This window comes from Molothrus aeneus, chromosome 15 (genome assembly GCF_037042795.1).
Source record: "Molothrus aeneus isolate 106 chromosome 15, BPBGC_Maene_1.0, whole genome shotgun sequence".
Classification (NCBI taxonomy): domain Eukaryota; kingdom Metazoa; phylum Chordata; class Aves; order Passeriformes; family Icteridae; genus Molothrus; species Molothrus aeneus.
The window spans coordinates 6,944,920-6,969,076 of record NC_089660.1 but is presented as its reverse complement, the minus strand read 5'-3'; the positions used below and the strand labels follow the sequence as shown (position 1 = coordinate 6,969,076).

Below are 24,157 nucleotides of genomic sequence, written 5' to 3'. Positions count from 1 at the left end.
CATTATCACAACTGAAATTACATTCCATTATATCCGTGCAAAGGGACTACTTCAGAGCTTTAAAACCTTGCTTTTAATAAGTTTTTGTGTTACACAAGAATGAGTGGTTTTGAGAACTGGTACTGAGGAACGGAGTTGCAGGGTGAGTGGGTAGGCCAGTGCATCACCCATGCTCTGAGCTGTTCCCCTCTGAGAACAGTCCTTAGAGTCCTAGGAGAGATTAATTTTGTTAAACACATTTTATTTTTTATAATGCTGACAGAGTTACATTAGCTTTTCATTTAGTAAGGAAGAATGAATCACTTGGTGTTAGCATAAAACCAGGTTTAATAGAATCAGAAATGGCCCACAGTGAAATTGCTCAGTGTGACAAAGGCCACCTGCAGTGCAGTTGTAGTTTCCCTGAGCCCTGTCAGTTGCAGTTTCCCTGTACCTGGAATAGAAATCTTTTACCCACCAAATGAGGTGAAGCTGAGAAAGTTCTTTAGCTACTTCTGGTAGGTACACAGGACTGGGTGGCCAGGGCAGTAGTAACCCTGAGCAAGAGCTAGCTGAGAAATAGGTTGAAGTGTGTTAGGCCCTAGCTTATGAAAAAAATCACCTCAGCTGTACTATTAAAGTACATTAAGGAAATTTCGTACAAGTCTGTAATAGTGACAAAGGCAGTGATTGCTACATGCTCAGTAACTCAGAAGTTCTGTAGGATATGTGTAATGTTGATCATTTCTAGACCTCTTTAAGCTGCCATTCTTTCCTGGATTGGGGTTGTTCAGGGCTCTCATGGAAGAGCGCCATTTTCTGTTGTATTTTACCTGAGAAAGAGCTGTCCTTCTGTCCTGTTAGGAGGCACAAGTTCACATAACCCTGGGGTTGGCTCTGTGGCTCACTTCACCCAACCACTCCCTGCAAAAGCATCATCTGCAGAGAGGTGGATTGCACAAGGAAGTGTAGGGGTTAATGCATATTTAGTGCTATGTAGAAGCTTTACCCATTTCTAAACACACTGCAATCTCCAGGGCTAGACTGACAAAGGGAAGAGAGCAGAACCATCAAAAAAGGGAGTGTGTGGAGTAGTTCCAGTGCCAAGACATATTTCAAGATGTTCTTATAAAACTCAAGGGTTCAGTAATGTGAGTGACACTTGGAAATGTCTTGGCTGTGACTAGTATTTTTTTAAAAATTACAAAACCCAAACTCCTGCAGCCTTCTCTGGGGCATGGGGAGGCAGCTGCTGGGGACCTCTGTGTACCTTGTAGAGATGGAGCCTTTTTACCATCCTAACAGCTCTATGCTATGTGTGAGATAAGACTCAGGGACCCCAAGGTGTCGTCTTTGCTCTCCTTTTGGTGAGAGAGTCCATAACACTCACACTTCAGAAAGCACAGAGAAGGCCAAAGCAGAAGGTGTCTGTGTCCTAGGGTGAGCTCTGTGGAGCCAGGACAAGGATCAGCCCCAGGGTGAAGGTCCCACCTAACAGAACTGGTAGTTGTTGCCCTTGAGAAGTGGCTGCCCACTCTCCTCTTGCTCACAGGACTCCTCACAGCAGCCAGAGGTGTCACAGCCACTGTCTTCCTCTGCACTGGAGGGGAGGTTGGTGTAGTCCTTGAAAGAAAAGGGAGAAACACAACACCCTGAGTGTGTTTTGGTCCCTTTGATGTCTGACACCTGTTCCCGTGGGGATGTGCTCACTCCACTCTACCACCTTTGCTGTGCCCACAGGGCAGGGCTCACAGGTAGGGCAGGCATGTGCCTGTGCTTTTGTGGCCAGCTAGTCCTGAGAGAGGTCACAGCAGCCCCAGGGGAATGGGGCAGGGTGCTGTGCTGGCAGTGCATGAATGCCTGTCACATTGAGGTTTCTGCCAAGAAGCTGTGCTTCCCTGTCCAGCCCTCTTTGGCCATGGTGGGGAGTGAACCCTTCAGCTGGAGGCCTCTCTGCACTTCCCACCAACACCACACTGCTCCCATCAGCTTATGGTAGGGGATATCACAGAAAACGTGTCCAGAAGCTGTGTTCATATAGGGGGAAAGATCCTCCCCCTTCTCTCCAGAGATCCTCACCTGCTCCTTATGCACCTCCAGCTCTTTCTGGATGAAGCAGCCAATCTGGTCGAAGGTGGGTCTCCGTGTGGGCTCCAGGCTCCAGCACGCCTGCATGATGCTGTACCTGCAGGGCCACACAGGGACAGGGAGGTTGTAGGTGCTGCTGGAGGGGTCTGCAGCCCCAGGCTCTTCCCTGCAGCACTCTGCATGTCAGGGACACATGCAGAGAGAACTGAGCAGTCCCTTCTTCCAAAAAACCCATGGTGAGTGCAGTGCTCCAGGGAATGGTGAACACTGGAGCAGATGGAGCAAACTAATCAACAAGAAGCTTTATGCCATCAAGACTTCAGGCTTACACTCATTACCTCCTGTAGCCTACTCAGGCTTGTCTTCTCATAATCATAGAGTCAAAAGAAGCTAACTAAAAAAAGAAGAAAACCCCACCAAGTTCAGGAATGTAGACATGTAATGTGAGTGTTCCCATCCTCCTGTCCCTAAACAGGAGATGCTGGGTAGACTGCCCCAGGCCTGGTTTTCCTACAGGAGCAGGAGCAGCCTGGTAGGATCATCCTTAACCTCAAGGCAGACAGCTGGGAGCAGCAAGCAGAGCTGTGGACAAGGTCCCTGTGCCATGTCCCATGCCCCTGCCTGTTGCCAGCCCCCCTGTTGCTGCTGTGTGAATCTCAGTGCATCCACTCACATTTCCAAGGGAGCAAAGTCAGGCCTGGCCATCTGGTATCCCTGCTTCACCATGCTGTAGAACTTGCTGTTCACCACCATGCCAGGATAGGGGCTCTTCCCTGTGACAGTAAAAGGAGCAGAGGTGGCTCTCAGACCACAGTGTTCAACACTGCAGCCTTGAGGGGTGGGAAGAGGCAGCCTGGAGCATCACCAGGGAGGTCTGAGTTAGAGGAAATGATGTGGGATTCTTTGTTTTGAATGGTCCCTCTGGAAACATAACAGTGTTTTACAGCCCTGATAAACCTAGATTTTTGTCAACCTTCCTCCTTTCTTGGAAATTTTTCTGCAGATACATTAGGGCAGTAGTGAGCCACAGAAAACAAAAGGGGTTTGCAAGCTTGCTTTCTTACCAAGGGAGAAGATCTCCCAGAGCAGGATGCCATAAGACCACACATCACTCTGCACTGTGTAAATGCAGTCAAAGATGCTCTCTGGGGCCATCCATTTCACGGGCAGGCGGGCCTGGAAGAGCAGAGAGTCCTGCAGACTGGGACAAGCTGGCAGCTTATGCTACACTCTGTCTGTCCTTTCCAGCCCCTCCTACCCTTGTACCTTCTCTTGTGTCCATTTCAATTACTTACATTGCCTTTTACAACATAGTTGGAGTCATTCATGATGTCCCGGGCCAGGCCAAAGTCACAGATCTTGGCTACCCGTCCATCTGATATGAGCACATTCCTGGCTGCTAGGTCACGGTGGATGCACTGGGGAGAAGAGACCACAACTGAGACCCAGTAACTGGTCCCCAGCAATCCCAAAAAATTCCCTACAGCCTAGGCCTGCCACCAAAACAACACTTGTAGGGGCAAAGGAAGCATGTACTGCTTGAAGAGCCCTGTCTGAGGCACCATGTCATGTACAAACTCTGCAGCTCTCTTTCAACCACTTCATTTGCAGTGTTAGACACTGTGACATGTCACGCTCGGCTCTTTAATCACTCCTGGGGCTGTCATCTTCCCCACAAGGAAAGGGTCAGAACCAGGGGCTGTTGACACTGTCCTCATCCCTGAAACAGTCACAGGGTGACGGTCACACTCTGAGCCAGCTCTGGCAGTCAGCTCAACAGCCACTTTCAGTTCCTTGTCCCTGGGGTAGCAGGGACACTGCCAAAGTGAGAAAGCTTCACAACAGAGCTCCTGACCTCGTGTAAAAGCAGGGGAGAAAACGTTGAGACCAGCGTGATGCACAGCCCTGGGTTCCCCCTGTAACCCTGCCCTCCCATGCAAGGGCTCTGGAGGGAGCACCAGACACCAGGGCCCAGTCTGTGTGAACCCAGCAGACACAGCAGAGAGGCCCATGTCCAGCAGCAGCTTGCTTGAGCTTGGCTACCCCATCCAAAGACATCCCAAGCCTTCTGCAGCCAGGATTGGGTGGCTCCTGCTTGGCTGGACTGGTGTTTCCCACTTGGTGTGCTAGGGGCAGTGTTTGTCTTGGCACTCACATTCTTTGATGCCAGGAATGCCATGCCCTGGGCCACCTGGCTGGAGAACTGTAGCAGGTCAGAGAGACTGAGGGGACGGAGATCCTCCCTGGCTTCATCTTCCTCCAAGCTTCTCCCTGAAAGTCAAAGCAGAGATTTAGATTTGCTGCAAAGCTGGTGAGTAACGCAAATGGTGGCATGTTGGGGTTCCCAGAGCTAAACCAGACAGGATGGCCAAAAGAAAGAAATCACAAATGACAGAAATGAGCCTTTGACTCACCCCTGACTTGTGCAGAATCTGATGCTGCTGAAGATGATGATGATGACACAGGCCTCATTTCAACATAAGTTTCCAAACCCTGGCTTGAGAAGCCACTGTCACTGAGTAAGAGCAACAGAGAGGGAGGCAGGCTGTTAGAACCCTCCAGCAGTACCTTCTGCCCTGCTCCATATCCACCAAGAGGAGAAACCACATGCCCCAGAAGGTGACTTAGACAGGGGCTTAAGGGCAAAGGCAAACTAGAAACTGACACAGAGAGGGGACCTGGGCCCTCTGTGTTAAGGGGCTGTAGGGTTCCCCTTTTTTAAGTGTGACGGGGAGCAGTCAGCTCCATCCTACCAAGTGCATGTGCCCAATAGTGCAAGAAACCAGAAGGTTTTGTTTCTGAATTGTGGAAGGTCAGACAGGGCTGAAACCTGCATTTATTGTGGGATATTCAATGACTGCTGTCAAAGTCCTTGAAAAACTTGAAATTATAACCAGGTCTAAACATATGCAACGCCAGTGGCTTTTACATCCTGGTATCCTGCCTGTCCCCAGGCAGGATTTGATCTCTCCCCAGCACAGTGCTCTTCACACTTCTCACAATGAGTACCCAGGCCTGCACTGCTCAGCCCTGCAGCCCCCCGGGCTCTGCTCCTACCTGCGGATGTATTTTTTCTCTAGCTCAATGTTCTTGTAATCAGCAGCACTGTCTAAAGAGGTGTCCAGGGCAGAATCCTGGATAATTATGGATTCAGTCTTCTTCCTCAGGAAGTTCAGCAGGTCTCCATAGCGACAGTACTCGGTGATGACAAGGATTGGGCCTGGGAGAGCAGCAGAGAGGGTTCATTAAGGAATGCTGTTAGTGTGCCCTGCCCTGAGGACTGCTTTCCCTGGGAGGGCAGCAGAATCCACCCAGCTCATCAGCTCAGCTGTGCCAAGAGGAGGGGCCCTGTCAGGGGTCTGTGGGGGCAGCAGGGCTGGGGGATCCTACCTCCACAGGTGCATGCCCCCAGCAGGTTAACAATGTTCTCGTGGTGTCCCAGGTGACTCATGATCTTCAGCTCAGACATGAGAGCCTCCTGCTCGTCCCTGTCTGCTGATGCTGTGGGGTGAGAGAAGGACTGTGTGAAGGAGTGAGGGAGGGACAAGGGGGAGGTTAAAAGAGAGGACAGAAAAAGGTGTAGACAGAGTTATGGAACAAAAGGAGGAAACAGACTTAGAGTGAAAACTATGTCCTCTAACTGTGCCTCTGGCCTCCCCTGTCCACAAAAAAGGCAGTAGTGTGATTCCAGCATCTGGTACTTGGCACAGAAACAACTTTAAAAAGTAGCTGTTGCAGCCTGTGAGCACCAACATGTGGTGAACACACTCTACATCCTGCCCAGAGGAGCTTGGAGGATTTCAACCCTTGCAAGTTGCTCTGTGCTCACACTTTAGCATCTTCACAGCCACTTTGAGCACCGAATCTTCTTTGCCCAGCCCAAAAGCTGTGGCTTCTACCACTTTTCCAAAGGCTCCTGCTCCAAGAGTTTTTCCTGCAGAGAGAAAAAAAATGTACTTTTAAGACATTTGATAGAGCAAGACTGAGCAGCTGTCCTGCACACAGCCTTGAGGAGGATGTCTGGTGGACAGGGATGCCTGCTGGGCTCACACAAGATGACACATCCCTTAGTCAGGAGATGGCAAACATCTGTGGGGAACTCTACAGCGAGCAAAGGTGGAGTGAAAGAGGCTATCTCCAAACGTTGCCTCACCAAGTCTGTGCCTTAGGAATGACCCCACATGCAAGAGGAGGGACAAGACCCCTGCAGCCTTCCTTGGAACAAAGGAGGAGGGAGGCAGGCTACACCCTGCCACTTGCCATCCTTTGTGGAAGAGAGCAGCAAGGCCTGGTTAAGGATGCTGCTGGAATGTCTGGATGCAGCTTTAGATATCCCCCAGAGCTTTGGCTCTGACTCTTGAAACATTTCAGCTCTCTGATGAGCTTCATGCCACCAGGCAAGCAGCAGGGAAGGTTTCTTACCAAACTGGAGGTTGTTCCTTGGAAACTCCCATTTCTCATTGTATGGCAGCTGGGTGGGATCGATAAAGATGTAATTATTGCCCTCACAGGCCTCGATGATCTTCCACCGCACCTGGTACTTGGGTTTCTGCAAGGAAGAGGCTCCAGTTACTCAGTGTTTCCCAAGCTGGGAGGGTTCCCCAGCCCCAGCATCCCCTCAAGCTCACTCTGCAGGTGCAGAGGGAAGATACAGATTTCAGCCCATCAAATATCTTTTAAATCTGGACTGAGTGAGAGAGGTTTTTTCTGGACAGCCTGGACTCTTTGCAGTTATGGAGCCCCCCAAGTCATCACCTATGACTGAGGAAGGTTCTCTTGCCACTGGAAGCAGCCTGTTGCCATCATTTGGGATGGCAGAGCTGGGAGATCCAGCCTGTCCCACCAGAGCAGTGGCTGACAGTGCCCAGCTGGTGCTGGAGGGAGATATCCCCACTGTGTCTCCTTCCTTGGACCCCTGGTTGCTGAGCACAGCAGAACAGTGGGGCTGGCCCACCCCCACTTCCCTTACAGGGGTAAAATAAAAAAGGAGAAAGAGAAGTAAGAATTTCTCTTTTCCAAGAATGTCATGGCAGAAGTAACAGGGCAAGGCAGAGAAGCAGAGCTGGAGTCCTTGAGCAGAAAAGGCTGGGACTTGTCTGAGATAGGTAACCATGCTATTTATAGACATGTCCTGCTTCTCTTGGGCTTGCAAGCCCTTCCAAAAAGCTAATTATTTCAGATCTGTGCTTACACATTGATCCATCTTTGTCTGTCTCTGGACCACTGTCCAAAGGCAGCTCTGCCTGCTGAGCTGTAGGTGCTTGTCTGAGACAGGGCTCTGATGGATCTTCTGACAACCAGCACCAGAACTTTGCTGCAAAATCCTCAGCCTTGATAGGCTGTCAAAGGAAGGGTGCCAAAAGGGAAAGATGAAAAACAGGAGATTTTCACCCACTGATGGAGCAGAGGTGGCTACTGATTGGTTCAGTTTGTGGAAAAAACAGAGAAGGAATCCAAATGCTGGAAATGAGCCTTGCAGAGAAAATGGGGCAAGTTCTTATATAAAAATAGTGACCAAGTCTTCCTGGAAACAAACTACTTCTAACACCATCCTGTTTCTCCATAAAAACAGTTTTTTATAAAGCATTGAACAGAATAAAAAGTAGATGCAAACTGCAAACCACTTTTTTTTTTTCCTCCCTCAATTCAGTCCATGGATTTGTGGGGACCAGAGCAAAACCAGCTGCAACTGACAGCACAGAGTGAACACCTTTGTCTGGCACCAAACAATAACCACACTGACCTGTGGGCTACTAGCCTGAAGGCGCAGGGCAGGGGAGGTTTTAATACCCTGGGTTGGGTGCATGAGCTTGGCCCTGCAGCAGGAAACTCCAGATGGGATCTGGGAGGCAGGGGAGGTGAGGGAGGCAGCTTGCCTGGTCCCTCCAAGCTGGATGGTCACTGGCCTGGCTGCCAGCAGAGGCTGTGTGCCCCTGAGGCTGGGCAGCCCTCACAGCCTGAACAGGGAATCTCACCTGGTTGTACTTGTAGAGCAGGAAGAGGAGTAGGAGGAGCAGCAGCACCAATGCACCAATGCAGGTGGACAGAACAGGGCTGAAGAGCTTGTTTGGAAGGGCCACGACACTCCCTGGAAGAGGAAAAAAAGGAGAATGAGTAAACACTCAGTTCAATCCAACTCTTGGGAGCATTTTGCCCAGCTATTCACTTTGGATTCCTCTGTATGCCACACACCCAGCACTGCCCTCAGTATACACTTTTGGGAGCTGCTGGGAGCTGAGAGAAGGTCTTGATGCCAAACTCTAGGCTGCAATGGTTCTCCATGTACCCCCCTATTTCCACACAAACAGCACCAGATGAAGGTCAGACAGAGCAAGACCAAGATCTGTGCTGCAAGAACAGCCCCACCAAAAGAGGCAGCCCCTGTATTTTCATGGGCTGAGAAGCTGCTGGATGCACCATGCCCTGGAGCTGAGTGCTGCAGTTATAAGATGCTCATGGTGTGGCTCAGTCTTTGGCTCCAGGCTATAACCCAGCCAGAAATTCCCACAGGCCTCTCAGGACTGGCAAATGCCAAAGCCCCATATCTGTGAGGGTAAAGGGCTTGTGGAATCTGCTCCAGCTCTCTTGCAAGAGAGTGGGGATATAATACATAAAGGATATAATCTCCAAGCCCCCAGATCCTCCCCTACTCTGCCCAGCTGATGGTTTGTATCTTACCGGTGATGGTGAGGGAGTGGAACATGTCAGAGGCGTTCCCTTCCCCATTAATGGCCACGCAGCAGAAGGTGAAATTGTCACCCAGCTCCTTGAAGAGGATGCTGCTCTCCACCTCCACCTCTTGGAAGGGCAACACATTCACCACCTGGGGTCTGGAGTCATTGCTTATCAGTCTGTAGTCCTCAGTGTACCTGCAGGGATGGCAAGAGGGGACAGTGAGTGCTGCTCTGCAGCACAGCAGCTCACAGCTGAGGGGGGCTTGTGTCAGACAAGAGAGGAGACACAGGAAATTAGGCTTGCAGCTCTGTGAGATGTGTTACTCTATGCCCAATTAAAGATCTCCCCCTGAACACAGGAGTACTTTTTTCTCCCTTAATTCTGTCCATGGATTTGTGGGGACCAGAGCAAAACCAACCACAGCCCTGTATAGACAGAGCCATGAGTGCCTTTATGTGGCTCAGCACTATTAATTAATACTTTATGTGTTCTGCTATCAGTCCCTTCAGTGGGGCTGGTCCTGAGACACAGCAGCCCTGTCCAGGCAGCTGCAGTTGCTTCCCATGACTCTGTAGCTCAGTAAACCCACACTCTGCAGAGCCTCAGACCTGTGGAAGTCCCAAAAAGATGACTGGGCCAGCCAGGATGTACCTCTACAGCAACATACACCAGGGCACCTCTCTAAAGGATCCATATATTCCTTGGAAAAGCATGAGGAGAGCATGAATCACAGGTGGAAAATCTCTTCAAGCTCAGGACTTTAGGAATAGAAAGTTCCCCCTGTTCTCAGGCAGACCCCAAGAACCTCTTTTTCCAGCAGAGCAGCATCCCTGTTGCTGTTACTGGGCAGGATTGCTGTATTGCCTGCCCAGGAGCCCATGTGGTGCTGCTCAGTGAATGCCAGGCAGGGGCAGGGGCACAGCATGGAGGGCTCAGAGCCCTGGGCAGCCCTCACCTGTCAGAGTGCACGGGGCACTGGTACCACTCGATGCGTGGGGCAGGGTACCCGATGGCCACGCACTGCAGGAGGCTGGAGCCATCAGCTGGCACCTTGATTTTGCAGACCCTTGGAGAAGCTGTTGGGGAAGCCACAAAAACAGTGAATGCTGTGACCAGAGGAAGAGCACATCCCCCATGCTCTGGTTTCCTTTCCATGCATGCAACAACAAACCAGAGGAAACCCTGTGCTACACACAGGCAGCTTTGGGCTGGGTCTGTGCCCTGTGCGTGCTGAGCTGGAAGCAGCCTGGAACCCCAACCAACTGTTTTTTTCCAACTGGGAAGCAGACCCAGAGGCAAGCAGGGTGAAAGAATGGACAAGCACTTACATTTTAGGGAGATGCTGAAGGTAACTGACTCATTGGTCACACTGTGGAAGGCATAAAAGGTGTAGAAGCCTCCCTCTCCCTCCTTCAGGCGCTTCAGGGAGAGCGTGTTCTTGTACCTGCTCACAGAGAGAAACACCGTGAGGAGCACACAGGCCTTGCTCAGTGAGATGCTGCTGCTTCCTGTGCTCTGGAACACTTCCAGCACTAATCCCAGCCCATCAGGGAGCCTGCCAGTTGCTTCTGTGGGGGAAGTAGGGAGGAACTGATCTTCCTCAGGTGAAATACCTTTTGCCACCAAGAGCACTTCTGGCACTTCTGAAAGGCTACAGGTGGGTGAATGCTCAGAAATAATTTAACATAAATAATTTAATTTTTAATTTTTTAATTTAAATAATTGCCTTTCAAGGGTCAGGGGATGCTGGTCCTCCTGCCTTTGGCAGAATGAGTTTCTCCATGAAGTTGTGCTCCCTATTGCCCACTCCCCTCTGCCCCCAGCCCATTGCTCAGCTCCCAGTGCAAGAAAGAGTTCACCCTAAAACCATAATTTTTGCTAAGTGGCACAGTTCCTCTTGTGGATTGTTTTTTGTTTTTAAGAAAATGAAAGGGGAATTGCCCAAACCACTAACAAATGAAATTATTTTCTTTTAGTCTCCCCTTGGTCTCAGTTGGCTGCAGGCTTTGGAAGAGCAGACCTGTACCCTCTGTTAGATCACATTCACATAACAATGTTTGTGACATGGAGCTCTCAGTGCCTCTCAGTGCACACTCTGTCAACGTCAGAGCAGGGGATGGGTCCAAGGACCAGTGAGGAAATTAAGGTTTTTGTACTATTCATCCTCTCCTGCAATTTCTTCTGGCAAGGAGAGTGCAGAATTGAACAAGCAGATCACAAACATGATACTGATTCCCACAAGTCTTTCTAAAGAGAAGGCCACCAATTTAGAGAAGGGTGGTGTCCTCCTTGATCTGATCATACCGTGGTTTGCTAATAATACTGGAAAGAGAAAACAGAAATGCAGAACAGCTTCCCTCTTTAAAACCAGAGAGTTTTCTGTAGAATAGAGCCTGCCTGTTTCAAGGAAAACTCTCTTGGAAACATGCCATAGTAGTGTAGAAGACAAACAGCACATACCAGTTGTTTCCAGAGATCATTTCACCCTTGAATATGGTGGTTTTAGAGTGCTTCAAGGGATTCCTGTGTTCCCAGGCCCACTGGAGAAGTTTTGGGTAAGCCTTAATGTGGACCTGCAGCTCCACATTCTCTCCCAGAGCAACCTCCAGGCTGGTGGCTTGCCCTGGGGTCAGGTGCACGTAACCTCTCTCTGCAGGGTGGAGGAGAGCATGGCTGTCAGCAGGCATCTCCAGAGACCTGGAATAACCTTACAGCAGCCCCATAAATGGATCATTATTGGAAAGAGCAGCCTCAGCTGGGAGACTGCAGGAGGGAGTGAAACATTACACAGGTTATGTTCCCAAAGGAGTACTCTTAAATTATTTCTTTGTCATGGCACTGCCTGAGGAGAGCTAGGAAATCTTAGTGAAGTCTCTGAGGAAAGTTGTACATGCTGTATCCTAGGAAGTGACGAGGTAAAACAATATCTCCTAATTGTTCAGAAAAGACAAGCCTTTTAGCCAAAATCCTGACTTCTCACTAGGAGAGAACAGGCTGAGCCTTCTTTCTGAGCTGTGGTTTTGGATCATCAGCAAACTGTGAGCTGTAAGGATAAATTTTACATCTTGAGATACAAACAAGTGTGTAACAGACCTGAATCCCCTTTGGTGGATCTGTGGCTGGGAGAGATCAGATCCATGCTTGCTCATGTGGCTCACCCTTCCTTCTAACCAGCCTTTCCTGGTCTTCCAGCACAACCTCACCCCACTCCCTTTTACTGTTTCAAAGCTGTTTATAAATACACAGAGACTAAGACTAGCACTCCAATTTTTCACCCAGAGCCCAAAACATGTCCTCTGGCCCCTCAAAATACGAAGGGAACACCAGTTCCTTTCCTAGCAGCTCCATAGTTCCCATGTAAACCCTTGGGCACAAGTGAGAATAATGTTTTCAACAACAAATCTAGGAAGAGAATGGAGGCAGAAGCAGCAAATACTCCAGGCTACACATGATTCAGCCCTACTAGGCTTTTGGGGAAGTACTTACCTACTACCTGAAGCATTGTTGAGGCATTCCTGGATCCTACTGAATTGTTAGCTATGCAGATGTACTTCCCACTGTCTTCCATGGTCACAGCTGCAACGGACAGGGTGTCATTGATGAAGTAGTCACCATTTTCAAAGTCAGTCCTTTTAGTTCTCATGACCTGTCAGGCAGAGAGCAGGGAACAGCACACATTGGGAGGGCAGAACAAACACATCTCACCTGCTCTGGGCTAGAGAGCTCATCCCTGAGAGCAACCTGTGTGGAGACCCAGAGGCACATTAACCCCAAGGATCCAGGGCGGATATTCCACAGCAGTCAGGTTATAGCTATTGTCAGACAGCACCCTGGCCTTACACTGTGTGATCCAAACATACCTTGTGTGTGGTGTCATCGCTTTAATAACGGCATCAGTTATAATAAGGACTTCTAGCAAACCTCATCTAACCATCTAGCAGTTAGAAGTCAGCATCATAGAGATTTTGAAATGTATTCCTTTTCTTCAGATGTATCTTTTCTCTGGACAACTCTGTCCTGAAAATGTTTGCTGCTTATAAGCCCTGGCAGGGCTGGGTGGAGAAATGTTGCTTTAATAGGTATTGTGGCTCCTGTCCAATAAACTCAGCTGAAACAACACACTCTCCTCTCTTGCAGCACAAATCTGACAACAGGCAGGTGTTTCTTAATCCTGTGTCATCCCAAAGAAAGGATATTCAAATTTCTACAGCTTGAATAGCTGCATTGGTTGGGTAGTTCAAGGCTTTGCCGTGGGTCTGGGCAGTTTTTACCGCCCTGTGTCCCCCATTTTCCAGGAAAGCCCCACACCCCAGCTTACTGTCTTTGCTGCTGTCTCCCATCTGATGTCATACTTGTGGGTAGGAGCAATCACTCTGCAGGTGACTTGGAAAGGTTCTCCCACGATCCGCACATGGTCCACAGGGTCCATCACCACGGACACAGGCTTCTCCAGTGCTGCACAAAGGCAAGCAGGGAAAGATCCATGTCAGCTTGTCCAGTGAGCCCATGAGCTCTGGGGACTCCCCAGGACCTGGCTGCCTTGGGTGCTGAGGCACAGGTTGCCCAGAGAAGTTGTGGATGCCCCATCCTCACGTGTTCCAGGCCGGGCTAGGTGGGGGCTGAACAATCTGATCTAGCAGGTTGGAACTAGATGATTTTCAAAGTCTCTTCCCACCCAAACTATTTTATTACTCTCTTCTATGATTCTACCTCCTCCTTTCCATCCTCTTTACCCCCTGCCTTCCCTTCCCTAGAGATCACCACTTCCTTCTGAGCACATGTCTGTGGGAAGCAGTCCAGGGGGGAGAGTACAGCAGTCAGGACTGTGGGTTGAAAGGGAAGGAGAAGCTTTTGCCATGGTTACAGATGGAGCATCAGGGGCCTGAGGACTTGCAGAACATTGGACAGATTTTTCTCTGGTCTGTGACAGTGCCTGCAAAGATTTGGAGACTGCTGAACCCATGCAAACCTGTTGCAGTGTGAAGCAATATCCTGTTTTAGCTACCCAGTTTCCCAGGTGTGCCAACCTCCACCTTCCCCTTGCCCCCTTGCCAAGTGCTGTCCGTCAATCTTAACATTCCAGCAAGGGCATCGTCTGGTTGGTCAAGTTCAAAAGATGCTTCTCAGCCCTGGGGTCATTGGCCAGTCTAGGTGTCATTGTCCCCTGAGACCGCCCCCCTTTCCACCTGGTTGGTGGCACACCTACCCCTTCCCTCCCCCTTTACCCAGGCTTAAAAAGACACGGGACCGTGCAGTCTGGATTCTGTTGGAGCTATTACCAAGATTCGGAGGTCTGTGACCATGGAATAAAACTCTGGATTAACCCTCTGGCAGAATCCATCTCCTTTTCCTCTTCATCTTGCCTAAAGCCTTTCCATTAGAGGTAAAAACTGAATTCCTGCTTGCCTGGACTTGTTCCAAGTGACAGCTGCAACATCCAGCCAGCCAGGGGTGTCTCTGAGGTGAAAACACCACAGCTGCCACCTCTGGTCAAGCAGCAAGGGCCAGAAGAGCCCAGGCACGTTCCACCCGGTAATATTGGGATCTTATTCCAATACAAACCCATCTGAAGGAACCAGTTTGCCAGAGGCTGATGGAATTTGGCCTCCATGAAATGACCTTTTGAAACTGCAGGTTCAGAAGGTCTTTCCCTAACTATATACTGTGCCCGGCTTAGCTATATGTGGCCCTTAGGACAGCAGCAACCCCTGTTCTTCACCTTCTTCCACAACCAGTTTTATTCTTGATGAAGTCTTTATTTTTCCGTTTATCTGTGCCTGGCATCGGTAATAGCCCTTATGCTTGCTCTGCACATTGTAGAGTGTTATTCCTCTCTCAGCACTGAAGGAGTAGTTGGTCCCAGGTGGGAGAGGAGAGGCATCATCCGTTATCAGAGTCACACTGGATCCGTACTCGGGGGCCGTGACGAGACAGGGGAAATCAACATTCCCACCTTTGATTCCCCAGATCCGGAAAAAGGGTGTGTACCACACGTTATCAGGGTCTGCAGAGGAGACAGGACAGCCTTGTGAGAGGGGTCAGAAAATGCACTGAAGTGAGAAACACATTCCAGCACGGCAAGCCTCCAGCACTGCTGCCCAGTGGGAGTTCGATGCTGGGGCAGCCCTGCTCAGCCTGCCTGACTCAGCCTCCAAACACTCACATGACAAACCCAGCTCCAGCTGAGGCATTTGAGGGGATCACAGCAACCAGCTCACAAATGGCCATGGATAAGAGAGGCTGAAAATATGCATACCTCTAATTAAACTTTTCACCGTGGTGAAAACCGTGGTGAAAATTTTACTTACGAGACCTCCAGCTTCCCTGCTCAGGGCAGCACTTGTGGTACAAGGGAAGGGGTGAAGTCAAGTGGTAGAGCTACCACAGCACAGCTTCTTTTGAGATAAATGAATATTTGGGGTTCAGGTCTTGTTGGGAGGATGTAATTCATGTGACTCTCTCCCTTATCTGAGGTACTGGCAATAGAGTTCTCTGATTTTTTCACTGCTCATTACAACACTGAACAGACTGTTTTTCAAGAAGGGAAGCCACAGCAGAAGGAGGGAGAGATCCACACATATATGAGATGTAGCTCTACACTTTATCCCAGTGCTTTAACCATGGGCCCCATTTTGTGTGGACTCACATGGCTGTGGCTCCACCAGGAGCCTGCACTGCTGCCCAGGCACACAAGCAAACACAGCAGAAAGCACCTGTGCAGTGCTCCCTGCAGGAGGCTGCTCTGCCAATGGGTGTGGGAAGAGACAAGCAGGGTTACCTCTCACAAACAGGTGGATGGCTGCAACGCCCTTGTCACTGCTGTTGACATAAGCACAGCTGTAGGTGCTTGTGTTCCTGTAAGTGGCCTTGGGAATACTGAGGGTGCTGCTGGTGTGGTTTCTGAATGTAACCTCTTTGCTATTCCATGCAACTTCAGACTCTCCTGAGCAGTGCAAGAGGACTGGATCACCCGTGTTGACAACCAGAGCAGGGGGGTCAGGGCTGATCACTGGAGATGCTGAGCCTGCAAGGGAAAGAGAGAGTGAGAATGCAAAAATGATCCCTAAAGATTCTCTGTTGGAGTTCACACTGCTGACAATGGAGTAGCTCAGCATCAGGAAAAGGCTGAGCTTGGGATTCAGACTGGCTTTTTGGCTCACATCACTCCACCATTCTCTGTCCCACCAGACACATATGGCCTGATACTCCAAGGAATGCATTTCAGGGAAGAAACACCACCCTCCACACTTCCCTGCCATTTGAGCATTTAGACAAGTGGGACAGGAAAAACAATCATCTGGAGCTGATTAGGGCAAATGCCAGCTTGGCAATTGTTCCTGCTGATTTTTTGCCTCTTCTTACAATAGTTTTCCTTTTGTGGCAGAGCTGGAGCTGCTCTATGGACTGGGTTAGCCTATAGCATCATTTGGGGGAGTTTAAGCCAAGTTTGGTGCATGGGGCTTTTTGTTGTATTGGTGCTGAGATGAGCTAGAACAGACCTGGAAGGCTCCCGCAGAGCAGGTCAGTGCATATAATTTGGCTTTTTGTTGCCAAGTACTGGATTTTGAAGGACACCTCCTCGTGTGTATCATGGAAGCACACACTGCATTCTCCTCATAGACACCAACAAAACATTATGAAACGACACAACATTATTATTATTCCTGTTTGGGAGAGGAAACTGAGGCATGGAAAAGCTAAAGAGCTGATGACAGCCCATAGCTGCAGTTGCTCATACAACACACCAGTCCTGCAGACACCAGCATCACAACCAGCCAGAGTTCTGAAGCATCTCTGCTTTGAAGATGCCTGCTCTGCTGGCTGAATAAAGGGGAACCAGGGTCCTACTCCAGCCTTAGTGTCAGAAGGAAATATTTTTCCCCAGTTTTGCCCTGTCAGCGAGTTCCTTGAGTCACCTCCTATATTTAGGGTGGGGGGAAGTGCAGAATGAATCAGTGCCACAGGGCTGGGGAAGAAGTGGTGCAGCCACCCCGCTCCAGGCCCTCAGGGAGGACAGGAAACACATTGCAAATGGCTATCTGTGCCTGGGGGGCTCTGCACCCCCTTCCAGCCCCTGTCCAGGCCTATTCTCCCACTTCTGCTTTCCTTCTCAGTCGCTCACCCAACCTCACATTTAAAGGGACACACACCTCATTCAAATAATACTAACCATAAAGGGAGCTGTGCAATTATCAATTCATTGCTCTGCAGGCAGTGATCCTCCTGCCGTGGGCACTGGCCCTGTAAGAGCCAGCAGAAGCACAGCCCCATCCTCATCCACCCCTGATCACAGGTCTTTAGGGGAGGAAAGCAATGCCCAGGGTACAGCTGTGTGTGCTGGGCTGCCAGCTGTGCTCAGGGCTGTGCCCTCCAGAGCCCACACAGCAGAGCCCAAAGAGCAGCATTTAAACCATCTTGGGCTGATGACTTTTTCCATGCAACAAAGGGTTGAGAAGACCCTGGAGAGCGTTGCTGGTGTGTGTCAATGACACAGTGGCCATGGGGAAGCTCAGACAAGGCCTAGATTAAACTCACTGGCCCTGTAGGGAGAAGCAGAGAACAAGAATCTTTGGAGCATGGAAAATTTGACATTTTATCTCCCTGTTCTCCTTTTTTTTTTTTTTTTTTAATAATTCTTTATCTTTCTGTGGAAAGAGGAGAAGCCCAGAGTGGAGAAAAACATACCCCAGAATAATTTACAAAGCTACATTTTCCACATATCTGAGGGAAAACATTCCTCCCTTTTTGCTAAGCTGTGTTTTCTAGTGGGGTTTGATATCTCTGTTGCTTTAACTCTTTGTCACTGGATCCTTTTCCCTCACCTACTCTCTGCTTTGGCTATCCATCCACATCCAGGGCTTTGGCACCATTTCATGGGGAAAATGACTCTTTTTGCAGGAAGACAAGAAAAGAAAACAAAACAAACAGGAATCACCTCACTGTGCATCTTTGTTGTCACCAGCTCACAGGTACTACTGAGGTGCTGGGGCCAGAAAAGGCTCTGGGTAGGTGCTCTCCAGAGCAGTGAGGAAAAAGCCTTCAGGCTGTCACTAGAGCCTCACATCCACACTGTAAGCACCACACAGGTGGAGTGAGGACAGACAAAACAGAGACACCAAATGCAGGACAAGGCGAGCTGAAGGTCACTGAGCACCCACTCCTTCATGTGTGCTGGGGGATGAGTCAGAGCAGTGGGTCCTTTTCCAGAATGGGGAAGCAGGGCTGCTGGGGGAGGCTCTGTCCCTGCTGACCACTGTGCAATCTTGCACGAAGCCCAGGGATGGCTCTGTTCTCTCTCCAGCAGCTTCCGCAGCACTGCCAGTAACTGCTGGCCAGAGGTTTTACCACACTTGGGTTGTGTAACCATGACCTCTCCTCACAGCTGCAGACTGTCCCTGCCTCTCCCATGCCAGCCAAAACACTGCTCTCCCCTGCAGAGCATTTGGTGAGGAAGGAGAAGTGAAGGCTGGTATGACAGAAGTGCCCAGGATCCTTACCACAGGAGCCAGCCACCAGGATTTTGAGTTAGTTCTGGGGAGTAACTAGGCTAAGGTCTGGTCCAAAGAGGGATCCATACCAGACCTGAGCTCCCTTTGTCCCACCCTCAGAGATAGCAAGGAAAAGTTTGATTTCTGAGGACCTCAAAGTCACCTACAGTATCTGGATGGAGAAAAGTGTGCTCATCACAGCTCTGCTTGGGGCTTCTACCTCAGAGGTTTAGGTTACCCACAAAAAGAAAACAAACCTCCCAGGAATACATCTCAAGATGGCCAAGAACACAGATGCAAGATGATCAGGTTTAAAACATTTCCTCTGCTTGATCTGAGCCCCTTACCCTCCCTCAGCAAGAGCCCAGATCACAACAATCACATCACATCAGCCCTGGGTGCTCACAGAAGATGCCCTGGCAATCCAAGAGGCAGGAGAAGGAAGTCAGGCTCTGGCTCCAGCTGGAGGTTATTGCTTTGTAAAACCTTGGCATGGTGCAGCTTTGAGCTGCAAATGGCCAGCAGTGCTGGTACCCACACAAATGTGTGTCCTACAACCTGGCATGGCAGACAGTGCCTCATGAAAGTGTCACAGATGGTGATCTGGCACTGGCCAGTGGCTCAAGGAATTGTTGGGGAGATCCTAAAAGCTATTGTTATGATCTCTCACAGATCTGCATTAGACCTGCCTAGTCCCTATTATTGTAAAAATCCACAAGACATGAAAAACCCTGAAGCCTTCACAACCCAGTTCCCAGCACAGCAGACAATTAGAAAATTATGCTCAACATGTTATAAATGTCACTTGAAGTGAAACAACAAGTGAGAGGGATGCAAATGTCCTGGGCTGAAAAGATGAGCACTGCAGTGGCCCAAGAAGGATTCACTGCCTGTCACATGCTAAATGCTGTCCCCACAGGCTGTGCCCTTCCAAGGAGGACTTCACAGCACAGTCTCACTGTGTCCCCAAGCACGCTCAAAAGGAATATTAAGGTGAGCACCACACAGGACCTGAGAAGTTCCCTGCACTTCAGAATGCAAGATAAGTAATGCTGGTTTCCACCTCTTTGGTTGTAAACCTCAAAACAGGCTTAGTGACTCTTTTTTGAGGTTGGTGGGTTGTCACTTCTTGGCCATCTCTGCAGCCTCAAAAAACAGGCGTGTTCACCTTTCCCTTCTTGCCTGGCTGAGTTGTTTCCATCACACCCTGGCTCTACAGCCCTGCAAACCAGCAATCCTCAGACACTCCAGCTAGGCATAAGGTGCTTTGGAAAGTGCCAGTGCAGCTAATTTTCCCAACTCCTCCACCTGCAGACCAAACATCTCCAGCTCCTTCCCCATCTGAGCAAAGTATTATTTTGGAAAGAGCTTCCCTCAGGACACAGTTGCTGCTCAACCATTCCTTCATCTTAAACCCTGTCCAGACCCATGGAGTGGGAAGTTTCCCTTTCCTTTCCCCCCAAGGCTCTCCTATGCTATGTGCACCTCTCCATCCTCCTTGGCCTTGCCTTGGCAGGGCTGCAGGCAGCCAAGAGCAAGCCAGGCTCCAGAGCCAACACAGACCAGCAACACACCCTCTTTCCACCACTGCCCTCCCTCTCTAACTGCAGCCAGCTCTGGATGACCTTCAGGAAGCTGCTACAGCCAGGCCTGCAGTGAATTCCAGCACTGGTATCTCTTCCCTGCAGTGCCACAGAGCACACCCCTTCTGCCCAGCCATGCCCAGGGTCCTTGAACCTGCTCACAGCAGTGCCCACTCCATGCAGCAGCAAACAGAGACCATCCCAGCCCACACCAGCCTTTTGGGACCCAGCCCAGCTTCACTCTCCACCTCCAAGAGCTGAGTGTCTGTGAGTCCAGCTCCAGCACAGCCCCGTCCCCACCAAGGCCTCCTCAGCAGAGAAGGAATGGAGCACTCACCCCAGATACCCAGGAAACCCTCAGCACATCCCACAGCTCCCCTGGAGTGACCTGGGGCTTTGGGAGTACTCACCATGCCAGAAGCCAGCTGTGGTGAGCAGCAGGAGGAGAGCAGGAGCCATGTCCCCAGGCCCGTGGTGTCCCCAGGTGTCCCCAGCGTGGAGCCGATGCTGCTGCAGGATCCTCTCAAGCAGTGGGTGCCTCTTCTCGTGGGCACCGTCTCCAGCACTCCCCTCTCAGGAGCTTCTCCTTTCTGAGCTGACCACAAGTTAACAAATTCCCTATTTTGTTTGTTTTTGAAACAGGGGGAAAAAAACCAGGCCATGCCTTGTCACGTCACCAGTGACAAACCCATGGCAGAGGTGGGGCCATGTGCACACCCTGCTGCAGGGTCCCCTCAGGTCTCAGAGAGGAGCCCATCCCCAGACTGGCAGGGGCCACTGCACCATGCTGGGGTTTGGGAGAATCCTGATGTTCTCTGGCTTCTGCCACTCCAGTGCCCAGGGACATTTATACACTTTTGCCTTGCATGGGGACACAAAGTGTCCCCACACTTGCAGGCAGCGGATTCCATTTTATTTCAGGAGGACAAGTCTCACCTCAGGCCCAGTGCTGGCTTTGGGACCTGAGGACCCTCACAGGGCATGGCAGACCCCTCACAACAGACCCACAAAGGCAATCCAGCCTAGGGCAGCTCCCAGGTGGGAAAAAGGCAGCGAAGATGCCAAATTATTTCGTGTAACCAAAAGTGTGATCCCTGGTGCAGAGAGGGGTCCTGTGGCCACACAGGATCACCCCCAAGCCCCATGCCAGCTTCACCACCTCCCTGGCAGGGAGGGTGTTGGGGTCCAGCATGCAGACCCCTTCTGGTATGGGGGCACTTGGGAACCCCTGCTCTTTCCTGTCCCCATAACCTCCAGTCCTGGGGCTCAGAGTGACCCTGTCACCCCCAGGCAGCCACAGGGCACAAGCACAGACCCTTCCTCCCCCAGAGCCCATCCTGCCCTGCTGCTGGGGAGGCTGCTGGGAGCTGTTCTGCAATTGGCAGCCTGGCAGGCACCTCGGAGTGGTAATTAAACTAATTAGCTAATTAGAAGTGTTAGTAATTAATAAATCAGGTACTTTGTTAACCCTCCACTGGGCTGTGGGTATTCCAGAACAGGTGTGAGGGGAGGCTTGAAGCTAACCAGTTATCCCAGGGACACCCAGGATTAGCAGCTCCCGTCGGACACAGGGAGCCCCTTGCTCCCTGCTCTGTCTCTGGATAACCTCAGGCTGCAGCAGAAGTTCAGGGCTGTCCACAGCAGCTCTGGGGTGGGAAGTGACAGCCATCACCTGACAGTGCTGGGAAGGAAGGTCCAGGCTCTGCCATCTGCCCCAGCTGCAGCCCCAACAGCAGGGAGGGGACAGGAACCCCCTGACAAGAGAAGGGTTGTTTCAAAATATCTGCACAGAGGTGGCTGTTGAATCTGCACCTGCAGTGCCCTGAAAGCCTCCAGAGCCTGGAGGGGAATGGGCTGCTCCAAAGGGGGCACTTAGAGAGGCACCAGCAGGACAAGGCCCCGGGGCCAAGAGATGAGAGCATGGCTGACTGTGCTGGGGATGACTAAGAGTCATGGGAGCATGGAGAGCTCTTGGGTTTGGCCAGAAGGATGGCTGGAGACTGTGAGGGAGTCCAGAGAGAAGGAAAGGCAGCTTCTGGCCAAAGAACATTTCCCCTCAGCAGTTTTTCCTGGCAGGATGCAGGGAAGAAGAACATGAATTAGAGGCAGCATGGTGCTCTGGGGGGCTCCTGCCCAGAGCTGGGGGTTGTCAAGCAGCTGGGCCACAGGAGATGTCTGCTTGATTATTCTTTCCTCCTTTCAAGCCAAAGGGGCTTTTTAAAGGATGTTTGTTTCCCTCCTTCTTCTTTTTAAGGCTTCTTTTTTTTCCAGGAACAAATGCCAGCTCAGAGAGAACTGACTCACCAATGTGAATAAGTATTAAACCAGACAGGTTCAATAGAGAGAAGGGAAACAATCTCTCAGCCTTGCTTCTTCTCTTTGAGGGGGCCCCTTGCACAGCATCTCTGCTGGCAGTGATCCCCAGGTGACAGCCTGGACTGGGCACACCTGGGGATGCTCACTGGGACAAGCTTGGGGTCTCTCCCTCTTTTGTGTCCCTCTCTTCCTCCTGCACCCCAAATCTTATGTGCAAGCAGTAGCTCAGCCACAGGAGTGCTGCTGGAACTGCAGCTCTGAGCACAGGGCAGGGAGGCTCTCAGAGAAGCTGCAACCTTACTTTGAGCAATCTGAAGCCCAGGAGTATCTGTGGAGGCCCTGCTGGTTGTGAAATTTGGGATGAGACTTGCTCAGTGCCTGGTAGACTGGCTGGGGAAGGGGGAATGGAGGCTGCTGTGAGCCCTGGTTGGGAGCAGTGGAGGCTCAGTTGTGTCCCAGGCTGGGACCCCAGCACTGAGCACAGCTGGCCATGGTGCCAAGCCTGCCTGAACTGCCCTGCAGCAGTTTGGGGACACATCTGGAACACCTGTGTCCTGCTGGTACTGAGCTGTTGGTGCCCCACAGCTCCTGGGTTTGTCTCTGCAGTCTCTCTGCTTCCCTGAGCTCCTCCATGGAGTGTCTGTCTCATCACTGGAGAGGAGACTTGTTTTGGGGTGGGGGAAATGCCCTGCTGGGGGTCCCCATGTTGTCCTCCTCGTTTCCAGCCCCAGGATCCCACCCCAGCACAGGCTGACATGCAAAAGGTCTGCTGGGTAGGGATCAGTGGGAGCCTGCAGGGTTCAGGCTCCATTCCCCCTCTCTGCTGTCCCCCAGGCCTTTGATGCAGCCTCTCTGGACAAAAGGGGATTCTTTTTCTCCCTGCTGATTCAGGTCCTGGAGAAAAATGCCCTGACTGAGCCGTGCCAGGTGACTCAGAGCATATCTGGGGAGAATCAGCCTGAGCTGGTCAGGGAGGCTGCAAACCTCCACTCTGGAAAAATGAGCAAAGGCAGCAACCCAGGACAGGCAGGAACCCAGGAAAGGCTGGAAAAGGGAGCCTTGCTGGAACCTGGACCTGCTTGCTGCTGCACTCCATGCCTTGGACCTCTGGGTACACAGGGAGCTTCCAGGGGCTGAGGGAGGCACAACTGATGCCAGTGGGGGCTTCATCGTGTAGCCAGAAAACCGGGTCAACACTGATGTGATTTAACCAAAAACCCCTCTTTGCAGCAAGCACGTGGCTCAGAGAAGGTGCAAACATCTCTGCTCTGCAGTTTGAGATGGATTTTGGGGCAGCAGTTACATTTGAGCTAGAGAGGAGAAAACTTTGGGCAAGACTCACAGGGTGCTTGTCTCTCACGGCTGGGGGACCTCAGTGCCTCTGAGAGGTGACTGGGGAAAGGTGATAGGAGGGGAGAGCACGTGGATCTGAGGGAGTGGTGGTGTGGGGAGCCAGGATTTTGGAGTTGCAGCTTTTGAGGGCATCAGCAAATTCCTCATGTTAGAGGGAAGGAGGAGAGCTGGGCAGGGGGGCCCTGTGTGCTGCAGGGTGGCTCCTGCTGGTGCCCTGCCCTGTTGCTGTCTCCAGGCCCTCCCACTGCCCTGAGCTATCGAACTAGGTGGGAAAATCAGTGCTGTGGTACCTGCATCTCCTTCAGCCCAGCCACTGTTCAGTTTGTCATTTCTCCTGCATGCCCACCCTGATCTGAGCACAGCCCCAGCAATGCTCCAAGGGGCCAAGCCAGTGGGGATACACATGGGAACAACTCCTGGTGTCCTTCCCTCCACCCACAAGACCCACAAGCTGCACAGCCACCAGAGATGGGGCAGATGCTGCCCCTTTTCCTTACCCTGTCTCAGGGCTCAGCTGCTCCCTGCAGTGCTTCTCCCTGCCTGGCTCCCAGCTGGGCTTTCACTAAGCACTGGGGTCATGCACAGAGTATTAACATGCTTAGCTTTCACCCACCACAGGGTTAAGCTGTGTTCCCAGCCCCATCTGAGTGGAAGCAACCAAAAGCAGGCAAATAA

General features: G+C 51.1%; 1 protein-coding gene across 1 annotated transcript; it reads right to left on the bottom strand.

Annotated features, from left to right (window-relative positions):
- Window positions 1-54: 54 nt before the first annotated feature.
- On the bottom strand, window positions 55-20,400 carry CSF1R (colony stimulating factor 1 receptor). The gene is made up of 21 exons (XM_066559917.1): window positions 20,224-20,400; window positions 15,521-15,766; window positions 14,462-14,746; window positions 13,061-13,197; window positions 12,229-12,388; window positions 11,203-11,392; window positions 10,071-10,186; window positions 9,698-9,818; window positions 8,746-8,936; window positions 8,043-8,155; window positions 6,490-6,616; window positions 5,897-6,001; window positions 5,458-5,568; window positions 5,125-5,287; window positions 4,482-4,582; window positions 4,223-4,338; window positions 3,363-3,485; window positions 3,132-3,243; window positions 2,741-2,840; window positions 2,059-2,164; window positions 55-1,602 (listed from the first exon to the last, which is right to left on the bottom strand). Exons 1-21 carry the CDS (start codon window positions 20,270-20,272, stop codon window positions 1,471-1,473), a joined length of 2,904 nt encoding a protein of 967 aa, XP_066416014.1. The 5' UTR covers window positions 20,273-20,400; the 3' UTR covers window positions 55-1,470.
- Between the last annotated feature and the right edge of the window lie 3,757 nt (window positions 20,401-24,157).

Bases quoted from the DNA above. Each gene is read 5' to 3' on its own strand.
- CSF1R (XM_066559917.1), bottom strand. From the start codon at position 20,272: ATGGCTCCTGCTCTCCTCCTGCTGCTCACCACAGCTGGCTTCTGGCAT. The intron at 5,288-5,457 runs GTAGGATCCCCC...CTGCTCTCCCAG, and splicing joins GGGGGCATGCACCTGTGGAG to GCCCAATCCTTGTCATCACC. The intron at 3,486-4,222 runs GTGAGTGCCAAG...TCTTCTCCCCAG, and splicing joins CATTCCTGGCATCAAAGAAT to TGCATCCACCGTGACCTAGC.